The sequence below is a fragment of the Bactrocera latifrons genome, unplaced genomic scaffold (assembly GCF_001853355.1).
Source record: "Bactrocera latifrons isolate USDA-ARS-PBARC rearing strain unplaced genomic scaffold, ASM185335v1 scaffold_63, whole genome shotgun sequence".
In the NCBI taxonomy this organism is placed as follows: Eukaryota; Metazoa; Arthropoda; class Insecta; order Diptera; family Tephritidae; genus Bactrocera; species Bactrocera latifrons.
Window position 1 is genome coordinate 864,599 of NW_017537301.1, and position 13,442 is coordinate 878,040.

At 37.3% G+C, this 13,442-nt stretch overlaps 1 protein-coding gene across 2 annotated transcripts in view; it reads right to left on the reverse strand.

The window, feature by feature from the left end:
* LOC108975285 (hemicentin-1) overlaps nt 1-13,442 on the reverse strand; it is a 449,942-nt gene that overhangs the window by 1,944 nt on the left and 434,556 nt on the right. The window contains exon 12 of one of the 2 annotated variants that reach the window (XM_018943658.1): nt 119-163. The exons of the other annotated variant lie outside the window; for it this stretch is intronic. Within the exon in view, the coding sequence (XP_018799203.1) occupies nt 119-163 (45 nt within the window). The remainder of the gene's footprint in view (nt 1-118; nt 164-13,442) is intronic. 2 annotated transcript variants of the gene reach the window in all.

The window sequence follows — 13,442 nt, forward strand, 5'->3', positions numbered from 1 at the left end:
AATATATTTTTTTAATTACTTTTATTATTAAAACCCATTTTTTTCATTATTAGAAAGTAATGAAGTGAGTGCAAAAAAGGTGCAGTTGTTAAGAAAACTTTTCGGAAGTGAAACTAACCTGACGAACCGTGATTTAGAAAAGATGATAGATCAATAAGTCCATCTGAAATTAGGGGACAAATTGCGTGAAATCAGTGAAGATGAACAAAACAAAATATGAGAGAGAGGCATAAAGGAAAGCAATGAAATAGAACATATACATATACTACAGTGTGTGCGAGTATGTGGGAATATTTAGCGGTGTTGGTGAGTACATACATACATACATACAATATATATAAGCAACATAGTGTTTGAAATTTGAAGCTCATTGTTCATAAACAATTACATTTTGAAACAAAATATGCTATAACATCAACACATACATATACTATATATTTAGTTGCATAATAATTTCTTAATACTCTTTTGTGCACTTCTTTGCCTTTTATTRGATAATCTCCGCTCAGTTATGTGTAAAAGAGTTAATGATTCCGGGAAGCATAMACATTTTTACGCCTCGCAATTTTTCAAACGAAACTGCGCGTGTGTGTGTATAAATGTGAGGGTATGTGTGCAGAAACCAAGGTAACGTCAGGTGAATGATATAAGCTGGTATAAGCTGGTATATACGTATGAAATCTGTTTATGTAAATGTCTACTTGGAGTTAGCATCGCATATACACGTGTCAGATGCCCATCTACAGCATACACGCAATCCCACACAGACTCCTACCTAACGGCCATTGAGTTTTGCCAGATAAGCATATTTTCACTCACACCCATACWACTTTGCGATAAGATGTAAGCACTCGAGTACAAAAGTGTTTGCAGGCCTTTTCCTTGCACGAACGAATACTCGCAAGAATCATTCACGCATTTCTTAGTTGGAAGTGTGCAATCTTGGCTTTGATTCCTCAATAGATAAGCGCCTTGTGCTACATAATAATATAACGGTTATGAAAGCATATCAAGTGTTAAGTGCGAATATTTCTTCAGTTCATGTTGCGAAAGCCGCTGAAGAGTGAGTGGAGTGCTTGGAAGGTGTGAAAAGCAGGTTTTATGGTGTAATAAAGAAAAAGTAAATGAATGCAAGAAAACACGAAAAAGTTGGACCCCACTAATAATTTTACATCCTACTAATGAAAGCGTCTAGCTAGAGTGTTTTGAAATTTAAAATCGCAAATCATAAGAGTGCTCTTGGCTACGCAGTTGAAGCCAAGTGGGGAAGTGTGAGAATTAGGCAAGCTTTTTTCCTTGAGAKGCTCAGTTTTAAGTGAACAATAATGAAGATCTTCGCATATAGTTTGGTCACATATAAATTAATTCGGATACTGGCATCTAAAACGGCAGCTATACACTTTTATTGGTATGAAACTTAAAGGCGTCACCTAAAATTTTTGTGCGAGGCTTTAGATCGTAAACAACTAATAGTATAGCAAGTATTTTTTATATCACTCAGCAATTTTAATCGTAAAAGCTGTTATAAAAAATTATCTTGAACCACGTAACTTTTTCGGGACCGAGAGAATTTAAACCTTGAAATTGAACAGCTTTTAGACACAATAAAATATGAGAAACACGAAGAGCAGTTCCTCGGTAAAGTTAGCGTGCTGAGGTGTACAAAATAATATGTTAAAGAGAATAGATTTCTGTTCAAAATCACCTTTGCTGCATTAAAATCCAAACTTATATAATTTCCATAAGCATTTTTCCTTCTTTATCCTTTCATTTATTATTATTATTATTTTTTTTTTTGAAACCATTTAAATAAACTTTTCATATTTTCGATTCTTATTTCATGTTAAAAAATAATACATAGTCATTGTAAGACGTTAATTGCACCGTATTTTTGTTGTTATAATGTTAATTTTCCTGCCTCGTATTGGTATTAAGTTCCAAGAGCATAGTCCTCAAGTCTTTGCTCAATTGCAGTGTCAGCATTGAAGAGACAGCAACAATTAGGTTGACCCAATTACGTCGCGCCAGAAATAAAGCACACACTCGTATACTGTGCTACAGTGTTGAGCAAAAAAGAAGTGGAAACATCAAATGTCGTAATTTTTTTATTTCTAATTTTGAGAGGTATGCGAGTCTGCTTCAGAAGCAAGCCCATTTTTAAGAATTAAAAAAAAAATATATCAACTCTTTTAAAATTGGAAGCGTAAACGGGCGTAATTCCGACTTTCTACGTGGATGAAAAAAAAAACAAAAAAAAAGGAACATTGACTTGACTTGCGGTCGAATTTATTAAAGGTAGATTCACATTTTTGTGATTACATTAATCTCGAGTTTAGACCGCATATCCTTACGCTTTCTCTGAGAAAGTAGGTTTCAAATTACGCTGAAAGAGGGTGGATGGCACAGGGCACGCGACCCACTAGCGGTATATTTAATGTCTACACGGATGGATCATAATTGACTGATGGTGTTGGTATCTATGGTGCTGAGTTAAACCTCAGGCGAACCTTCAGGCTGCTGAGGTATCACAGTATCTTCCACGGCGAAGTTTTTGGAGTCAGCTATCCTGAYTAACAGCGAAGAAATTGGCATAATGTATGTGCGTCAAATACGTCGAAAGTCGAGCAACAATTAAAGCAACAATCTAGCTTATCCATGCGTCGGTGAATGTCGTTAAGAGCAGGGAGGTTGTAGATATAGTACCTACTTTAATACTAGGTTCCAGGTTCCATTCGCCTAACTACCAAACCAGTTCATGAAATAAGTCGTTAAAGACGATACACAACGAATTTTCCCCAAGGGCTGACAGACGGATTAGAGTGACGTGGAACGTTCTAAAGCAGGCAAGATCGCCAAAATCATGGGCGAGAGAACGGAAGGAAAACTCGCATGCTTTTTACTCACAGGGTATGGAGAAGACTTCATAATGGTTGTTGGCACGACTATATGGCATCACATGCGAATTGGATGGGCATTATTCATGATAACACATATAGAAAGTGCAGGGAAGTAGGCATGAGAGAGAGCACATTCTTTGCCTATGTCTGACCTAATGTAGAACTGGGCTTAGATAAGAACTAGATATCAAACCTCTATTGAACTTCGCAAAAAGCGTTGATGTTCTACAGTAAACTGTAGCTCGTATAAATAATAAATCTTCTTCCGGCAATGGCAGAAACCTGTAGGTGTATATGTATATGGCATGACAGCCAGTTTAACCCAACGTAGCTCGCGTTTAGTGAATACTTAAACTTATGTTTCGCTCCATAGTGTATATTCCTAAACCATGTAACTGCAAATGAAACAGTGGTGAACGAGCACAGTGTCAACTTGGCAAAGAACAAGCGAGGCGGYCATTATGCCACAGAAGACGCAGTCAAATGACAGCGGCGAAGTGAGTGAAGTGTGTGGGCAAATCATTGGACGGCGCTTCTTTTCAATGAATCTCTGACAAGTGATCACACGCAAGCGATAAGTTTGTGTGTGCGAGTGTGAAGAGACTGAAATTGTATTGCTACAAACGGCATTTGCACGCTACGCACACAGACACGCACGCGGCCGAACTGTGATACCGGCAATTGAGGACCTTCAAGKGGCTGCGTAAGCGCTTGTGTTTGAATGAATGTGTTGGAGTATATGCACATATAACGGTGAATGTTGCAATCTCTAACAATTTTTCGCATTTGACAGCGACGTCATCATCAGCATACACGAAGGATATAGCAGCTAYATATTTATGTGTGTGTGTGTGTRGTGGCGTCAATGCCGCCCCAGTTGTTGCACRCGCAGCAGTCAAGTGCGCTTTTACTCGTCGAGTATTTAGTACAGTTATTTATTTATGCCAAAGAAAAAGTGGCACAAACGCTGTCAACTCTGCGCTTCTTATCCTGGTTTCTTATCTCTTTCATTTCGATTTCAGGGCAGCTTCGCGACAGATGCATTTGCCACTAATAAGTTTTGCTGGCAGCAAGATTGCTCCACATGCAATCACAAGTGCAAGTGCGTGTGTGCGCATATGTGGTGTGTGTGTGTGTGTGTCAGGGCCATAAACAGTGAATACTGCGACACATTGCCACACATATGTATGTACATGAATGTGTGTATATGCACAGTTATAAGGTTGTAAAGCTGCTGTGGACACAACTGCTGCGATTGAGCCAATGCCACGCCGTGACAGCCAGCGAAAATGTCAACATAAATTAAGCAAAAAATACTTAATGATAAATGCTCATTTGTCATTATTGACACGGCTGATTTTAATTGGAAGCTTACCGTGGCCAATTACTATCAACTTTTTGAGAGAAAATGATTTATTCGAAAATGGCGCTGAAACACGGCAAAAGAAGTCAGTTTTTTCCATAAGCWTGATGCACGCTTGAAAGAAATAAATATATAAATGGTAAATTATGTTTGAACATTCTTAAATGAATATGTGTCTTTTGACAGCTTGAAGTTGACTAATGATAKCATTTTTGACAGCGGCAGTAGTTAAATTCGCTACGCCACCGAACAGCGCAATGCAGTCGAAAGCTATCTCGGCAATCTCGACCACAGCGCAAGCAACAACAACAGCTGACAGCTACTACTTCGTGAATATCTGCTGGCCAAAAATCGTTTGCTCGCTTACAAGGGGCTATTCTAGGCACGAAAGGTTAGGAARAAATGCACACGCTTGTATTGGAGAGTAAAACTTATAGCGAAGGTCAGAGACAACRGCAGAAATCTGTGAGTTTGAATTTTTTTTATATTTTTCTTAAAATATGTGGCGTCTTGTTATCCTGGAAATATAACTCTAAGTCACTTTGGAACGATTTTAAATTATAAAAAAAAAAAAATACTGCTGAATTGTTTTAATACATTTTTTCTTGTATTTATGCAATTGCGATTTATCGCTGAAGTATGAGTTTTAGGCTGTGTGTATTTTGGTATCGAAAGCATTACGTAGATAATAATTTCCACAAAATGAAAACATTAATTTTTTTGTTAATACAAAAAACTAAAAAAAAAAAAAAACGAATTAGAATGAGAAAATTGTATCCACATATAGGCGCAATGTATAACCTATTCTGATTTAAATAACTATAATTATTGTAAATTGTTTTTGAGTCTGATAGTAAGCTATATTGTAACAAAATAGCCATAAATATAATTTCTAAAGAGAATATATAATAAAAGAAATAAAAGTAGAGACCTTTAAAAAAGAATGACAATGGAAATATATTACCTATATTTAGACGCAATGAATAAACTGTACCGACCTTAATAACTATAATTCTTAAGATAAATATTTTTAAGTCAGATACTAAGCTATATCATTACATAATAAAAACAAAAAATATTTGTCGAAGGCAATATGTTTTAACAAAATAAAAGGAAAGTAAAAAGCAAGGAAAAGTTATAAATTTTTCCTAAATATAGCCAGCARTTTCATGGATAATTCGAAAAATCTTTATGCAATAAATTTTAGTTAGAAAATATTGCGTACAATTAGGCGTAATAAACAAATTACTCTCATTGGAATAATTATAACTATATATAATTATAACCAAGCTTTGAAAAAAATTAACTATATAGAAAAAAAGGAAATTATTTCTTCACTCTTATCAGTTACAAGTATAAGAGTTTTGACATGCAACTTGAAAATTCGTACTAAAACACAGCTCTACACTTTTTTTAACTTAACTAAGCTTAGCTTAGTTCATCCGTCAAGCTTGCTAGTCTTGTTTCCCATTTACAACTCTCCCTTCTGTATTGAAAATATATTCGAAATCAGAATTCACAAGCCACTAACTTTCCAACCGGCCTGTAATTGGAGCTGGTTTCTTTGCTCTAGCACACATTTAGACAGCTGCATACAACTCTGCATAAGGAGCGCAAGAAACGCGCACGAAATAGAGATGATGCTCGCAGCGCTCAATGCGACCAAAATTGTGCAGATGACCAATTCGTGGCCAAAAASTGTGCACTCGCAATAGTGTTCGCTAGTTGTTCGTGCGCTGCAATATTTTTTTTGTCACACATGACGATCCAAAAGTCCGATAACGGTAGCAAGTTCTGACTATTTCGCCTTCTTCATATACATACTCGCATATATGGATATGTTCATTGGACTTGGTTAGAATTTTGTGCGCGCAATCATATTTTGTTGTTCCTTGCTGGCAGTGGCTGTTGCAGCTGTGTTGTTGCAGCGGCTCTTTCAGCTGCGTGTGGCCTAAAATATTATGCATTCAACAAGCGCACTCGTAGGTAAAAGCTAGCCGTCGGCATGGTTGCATTTGACTATTTTGTAGATTGAAAAGAGCGTTGCATGATGTTTTTATGTGGCAACGAAAGCGGTGACTGTTTGTATATGTGCATTGCATAGCTACGTATATAAATTTATATACAAAACTGCATTTGACCTCTTATGGAATATGCGAAATTATTGTTGCCGTTGTTGTAGTTGATRAGCACCGTGGTGTATGTTTAAACTGTACAGCGATCAAATGTTTGGGGTTTTCGAGGGGCAAATTGAGGATTAAACTGGAATATGTGAATCTGATCTTCGATTTCAGAARGATAGAATAGATTTTATACCATACAATAACCTAAATTATTGTTAGAGCCTTGTTTATCCAGTGATTACCGTGTCAGGTTTGACATTATATTTGTATCATCTCGAAGGAAACGTCGGAGAACCAATAAATGGTCAAATTCGGAAAGTTATCTTCACGAAATTTRGCATGGGCTATTTTCAAAGGTAGCAACACAAAATCTAAGTAAATCGGGTAGATCAGACCACTATAGCATAAATCTGTCATACAAACTGACCGATTAAAAATAAAACCTCGTATGGAAAACYCTTGTATTTAACGAGATATCTCAATGAAATCCGGCACAGATTATGGTCCAAGGCAACCGTGCAATCTCCCCAAAAATTATTTAGATGGAACCACTATTGCATATAACTGTCATATAAACTGGCCGATAAAAACCTAAAAAAATGTCTAACTGAATTCAAGACATACTTTTAGGCGTATAAGTCTAAACACGCTATATTTTGTAGATTGTTCATACCCGAATATGAGAATATTATAAAAAATCAAAAATCTAATACTGAAGCATACTTTAAGGCACTCAAACTGTTCTCTTTAAATTTATGCCGTAAATCCAGATTGGCTGTTGCCTTGCCATATGTACATATGCATGTGCACCTACCACACAAAATACAGCACTGTAATCGCCACACGTGTGGCAGGTCACATTTTTTCGGAGCGATATGAAAATTTGATTTCTTCGCCAGTGAACTGTGAATATCGTGCAAGCAGTCCAACAACTGCCTGCCTGGAGGCTTCTACATTTTTGCATGGTTTACAACTCGTTAGATGACTTGGTGTTTAGATCATAGCGGTGATTTCGATGGAAAGCAGCTTGCGTTTGTCGTTTTTCGTGTTTTCCATGCTTGTTGTTTTTGTTTTTGTCATTGAAGTGTAAAGGTGCTGGGGAAGCGGCAAAAGGCGTGAAAATGTGCACAAATTAATCGTGGGCATTCTGATATAAATTTGCATTTTTCCATGACAATTCGGTACCGGGCAGGGCATACGGTGTGGGCGGTAGGGCATTTAAAAAACGGTTGAAAAYATTTTTGCAATTTCACGTTACACAATTTTGACGTTTTCGGCGTGAATGCGGTTGGCAATATGAAAATGCCGGGATTGCGCAATAAAGGTGTACACAGATTTGTGTGCCGTTGTTGTTGGTTTTGTTGTTAGATTGCATGTAGAATTGCTTTTGTGCACTTTTGAATGCATACCTGTATACCGTTATTGCGTATATGTAAGTGCGCGTGTGTGCATTTATATGTATGCAAATATGTTAAAGCCTTCGCGGCGGCTTATGTTTTACTTTATTCATAAAATTGTTGTTGGTTGTCTGAAATATTGGCTCTATGAATTTAAATGGAAGGAAAATATGGTAGAATTTCCGATCTTATCGCCGTTGGATTCGTTAATGCAGCATGCAGCGCGTATGGTTTATATGGCTGCCGCTTGGACTTTTTGGCGATTGGAAACAAAAATAAATAAATTTATMTTTTTTTATTTGGACCTTTGTTATGACCTAAAAAATGCGAACTGATGAAAATCGCTGCTAGTTTGTAATACACATCAAATCACTTTCAATAAATTGTGTGGTGCGCCTGGATGTATACTATGCTTACAGTAATTGCCAATGTTTTTTATAGTCATAGACATAAGAGGCTCTGTGATGCTAGAAAATTAGTTGTAAGCTGTTCGAGGATATTTGAGTGTAGTAAACACACCGTAGGAAGTCAGCATTAGACCTCAACTCCATCGGTTACTAAATATAGATGATTTTAAAGTCTATTTGACGACTTGATAGATGGCGCGCCCTCTACTATAACTTTGCCGCTTATAATTGCTGAACTACAAACAACCAGTTGCGATAAGAGTTTGAATTCCCTGTGTATAACCCAAATACTGCTTTGAACAAGACGGAGTCAGTTAAATTACATTTTTTTTTTTATTAAATTAAATAAATAAWATTTAGTTTTGATTACAATTTCTTACTAGGCTACTTTTTTTCGTGCTCACCAACACAGTGACAGATCCTCTCATGCCGACCACTGGTCTAAGGTAATGTAAGGGGGGAAGGMGCCATGGTTCACRCAAGTGAGGAGAGTTCTCTGAGCGCCATTCACTTGGGAGTAACAACCACTCAGGGTTGTGCGCTGGGTTTGGGACCCGCCACGTAAAAAAAGCTCCCAATGAAAAGAAGAAAACAGYATCGGACGAGAGACCCATCTCTTGATGATGACCATGGCAAACGCAATTAAGAATTACGGTTTAAGGGAATGCACCTGGAATGTCCGGCATCTAAATTGGTTAGGTGCCGATGCCGAGCGGGTGTTCTTTTAAGAATAAATGCTAACATCACCGCTGTTCAGGAAGTGCGATGGASAGGACAATGACTGCAACGAAAAGRTCTTTGTGGCATTTACTACAGTGGTCATATAAAGGAGCGCAAATTCGGTGTTGGAATCAAAACAAAGTTCTTCAACATACTGCTGATTTGACCAAGGTATCTTCTATAAACTCTCCAAGCGAACATATAAGAGCTTCCCCTTCGGTAAATTCAGCATCCACGAGGAAACATTCCCAAATGCGTTAAGCCTTATCGACTTTACTAGGGCTCGAAATATGGCTACCTGTAGTTGTGAATTGCGGTATAGGAAAATTCATCAATCTAACTAGCTGTCYCCGGATCGAAAAGTGACCAACCATATCCATTATGTTGCGATAGACGGAAAACATGTCTCCAGKGCTTTAGACATGCGTACTCTCYGAGGTCCTAACATTGACTCGGTTACTAAGAAAACAGTGCAAGCTCTGAAAAAATTTTTCATATCGGACCACACTGCATTCCAACCTTCACGATCGGTGTAAAGGGACTGTATGCACATATTTTTTTATTGAAAGAGATATCGTCAAGAAATTAGACGTGGTCTTACAAACTGAACGATCTTAATCAAGTTTTTGTACGGAAAATTAGTCATTTGTGAAGGGTATTCCAGCTTCGCTGCAACCAAAGTTAGCGTTTTTTTTTTTTTTGATTTTTATTTAATTTACTAAAATAATTATTTATTTTTTAAGTTATCTCTGTTTTATAGAATTTACTACACATTACTGCYCTATTTCATTAAACCAGTAATTACAGAAAATGCTTAAAATATTTCCCACCACTTTACAGCAGTTGTTTTTGTTGTTGTTGTACGGCCACTTGAGCATTGTCAGCAGCAATTTACAACTCAAATAAAATTCTATTTTCCTATTTTTTCCACTAAATGACAAAGCAAACATTTTCTTTGGCTCTAGCTATGCTCAGTCTGCTCGCCTAACTGCTGTTGCCCACTTCCCTCCGYCTCCTGCTTCAACTTGGTTTGCCAGCTCTTTTGTTGTGACCCCTTTCTCCACCGTTATTATGCTGGCTGCCCTGGAGGTGTGTTGTCATTTGCTGTTTTGCTGTCGTTGACACTCCAAGTGCGCATTGTTGTTGTTGTAAGTGTTGCATGATGTTAACTTTGCTGCCGTTTATTGTTGCTTGTCTGTTGTTTATTATTGTTGTTTTGCTTTGGTTGCTTATGTGCGGTGCTCAACTTTYTGCCTTCAGCTAAGCAAAGTAATCGAGGTGGCCAACACACGCTCGGGCCATGAAGGAAAAGCAGGAAAAAATAATGCACTTTTTCGCAATTTATAATTTAAGAAGACGCAGCAGCGCAGTGGCTTTCTTGGAAGAGTATTGAAGGGTTGTGCTACGCACAGCTGCGTCGACGCTCACGCATGCACGCGCGCTACGCACAAGCGCCGCCACACACACACATATGCTGACTGCCTGGCTACACAAGGGAACACAATTATGAGAATCGAAGTGGAAGTGGAAGAGCAGAGAGAAAACAAGCTAAACAACCAAGAGTGCCTGTAGTGCCACTTAAGTCTCTCTATTTGCTTCTTTTTGCCATACCTCGGGGAATACAAGTACTTCAGGCTAGCAAATTTTAAATTGAAAACTTTTACTTGTATCTAACGGATACACACACACACACACGCACACATAAATATACAAAGCTACTTATATATTTATGTACACGAGCGCATTGTGAGACAGTAGCGGCGGTGCGGGACACAACATCAATAACCGGCAAAGCAGGAGGAAGGCAAAAACTACAGTACATAGTTGTAGAACTAACAATGCAACAACAAATAGCAAAAGTTGTTAAAGTGTATGGAAGTGGCGCTGGACTTGTGAAACGTTGCTTTAACAAGTAAAAACAACAATTGCAACAGCAACAACAGCGCTTCGAGTTCTTGGGAAAAAGTAGTGCAGGTAATAGTCGCAAAAAGCGGTCTAAGTAGACAAGCCGCTTCTTCTACGATTTCTTTGCGTAAGCCCTGTCGCACAGTTGCCTGTTGCTGATTATTTTATGTTGTTGTTTTTGTCTATATTTATTGTTCGTTAACATTTTAGCCGCTGACTTGCAATAAGTGGCTTTTGTCAATTCTACAATTATTTTACGGCTCAAAAGTTGCTCAGCAGTTGTATGCAGTTCGGATTCGAACATTAGAAGGTTCTAAATATTCTCTAACATCGTTAACATTGTTATAAAATTTAGATCGGAATTTTGTAATGTTCTTAAATGAGTTATCGAACACTTAATATATTGACCCCGCGCAAATAATGATTCCAACTCTTTACTTTTGCTTTCAACAATTAGAGTGAAGCCGTTGAACGATTGTTGGCAAGCAGACTTCTCTGTTCATGGAAGCAACGGCGAGTTTGCTCGAAAGTGGGGCCGAGCAAGAAATTGAGTTCTGACAAAACATTGAAAAAAAGCAAAAGACAACTGTGTCGACAATTATACATACGAGTTCGCATACATATTATATAAATTCTATAATTTAATACCATAAATAGAAGAAAAAATAAATGAAAAAAATTTTCAGAGTCAGCAATTAAAAACAGAAAGTTCTAAATCATTATACATATGTAGTATAAGGGTGTTGGGGGCAATCCTACTGAAATATTCCCTGAGATTCATTAAGGAGTAAATCCATCCGGATGATATATGTTTGTTATATGGGGACTCGGTTAAGTTTTCGTCTAATTCAGAAGGATACATTGTTATGAGTAAAACACGCTCACTCATTTTCATAAAGATAACTCGCATGTTGGCCGATATATCAGGCATAAAGTTACCTGGAAGATCGAAAATAGTTCTGTTAGATATATGGGCGCTAAGGGAAGTACTTACATGCTTCAACCTTTGTTTGATACGCAGACATACCTTTGTCGATCTATTTAGCCATGACCTTCATTTAAAGATCTCAGATATTGACCGATATTTTAAGTAAAAAGTCGATTATTGGTACTGTGGCCCAAATATTCGGTACCTTGTGTGTTCATTTAGAGGCATTATTTGTGCAAAGTTTAATACAGTAATATTATAAGCTCCTTGTTTTTGAATTTTGAACAAATTTACTACAGTAATGTATGTATATATTTTCAATAAAATCGGAAAGAGAGTTTTCCGCAATCTCAAGACTCAAATAAATGAACAAATGATAAAAAAATTATAGAAAAAATATGAATTTTTTTGCTTGCAATTGGCAAGAAYGCTCGATAGTAGAGAATATTGACTAGAATACCGCTTTGAGTTCTCGTAAACTATCTTACGTAGTTTCACATCTGAAAAAAGTTTATCCCTATATGTCTTCTTTATATACGAGTATGTATGTAAAATACTGATGAGAAATATTATATACAAATTTAATCTTTGATTTCCCTAGAGAAATATTGTAGGATTATGATCTATGTATCCGAAATTCCTAAAGCTGCTATTTAAAATTATACTTTTTACTAAAAGTTTGAATTGAAGCAAAAATTGCTGCGTAAAATATTTGATAGCAAAATACAGTCGCAGGTTATTTTTAAGTGGATAACAAGATTTTAATAGAGATGGTTTTCAAGAATACCTACTACTGACTTTTTTCGGTAGCAGGCTAGACATAATCGTGTGAGTAATGTACTTGGTTACTGTACAAAACCATGAGAGGTGTGTGACTTGACTAAGTTAACTATAAATTGCGCCTAATGGTAGGCAACATTTTAAATTTCAAAGAATGTCTTTGAACATTGAAAATCATTACCTTCACTATTAAAATTAATGTATTCAAAGCTACATTTAATGCAATATAATAAATATTTATAACAAAATCACAAAACAAAATTAAATTTTACTCTACTGTATAGACACGCTCCTCGATGCTCTAGTTCCATACCAAGCACTTGTGTCTAAAAGTTCAGGAATTTTCTAAAAATAGATGCACTGAGTAAAAATTTGCAAGTCGTTTTCAACTACAGACTAGCTAAAATCTGCAGCGAAATCTTCGAGCCAGTTTGCATGTCGTAAGCGTAGCGTCGGTATTAAATAAGTCACGTTGATCATAAACTTAAGTTTAACCAAATCTACATTTCATTTGGCAAAAAACGAAGCTACGTGCAATCAGCGGAAGGCAGAACGCTACACTATACGGCGAGTGATGCAGGCAAGTGAGCATTGCCGCTTTTTGTCACTAAAAGGCGACGGTGCTTTTTGCACCACAGCAAGCGCCGAGCGGCGTTTGTAGCTTTCCCTGTTCGGCGCTGTCGCTGCCAGCGTGGCATTGCATTGTGTATTTTATTGTCGCGCTACTTTGCAAATGCACGTATCCTTTATTAAATTTTCGCCGCATTCCCACGGCGTCTGTCGCTTAGGCGCTGCGCATGGTGTCTTCCTTCACAACGCGCACGCACGTACTCAGACACAATAGGGAGAGCGAAATATGCTTATCCACTACCGTATAGATGTGGCAGTGTGTGTGTGTGTTTTTGTTTGAAAGGGGCGAAGG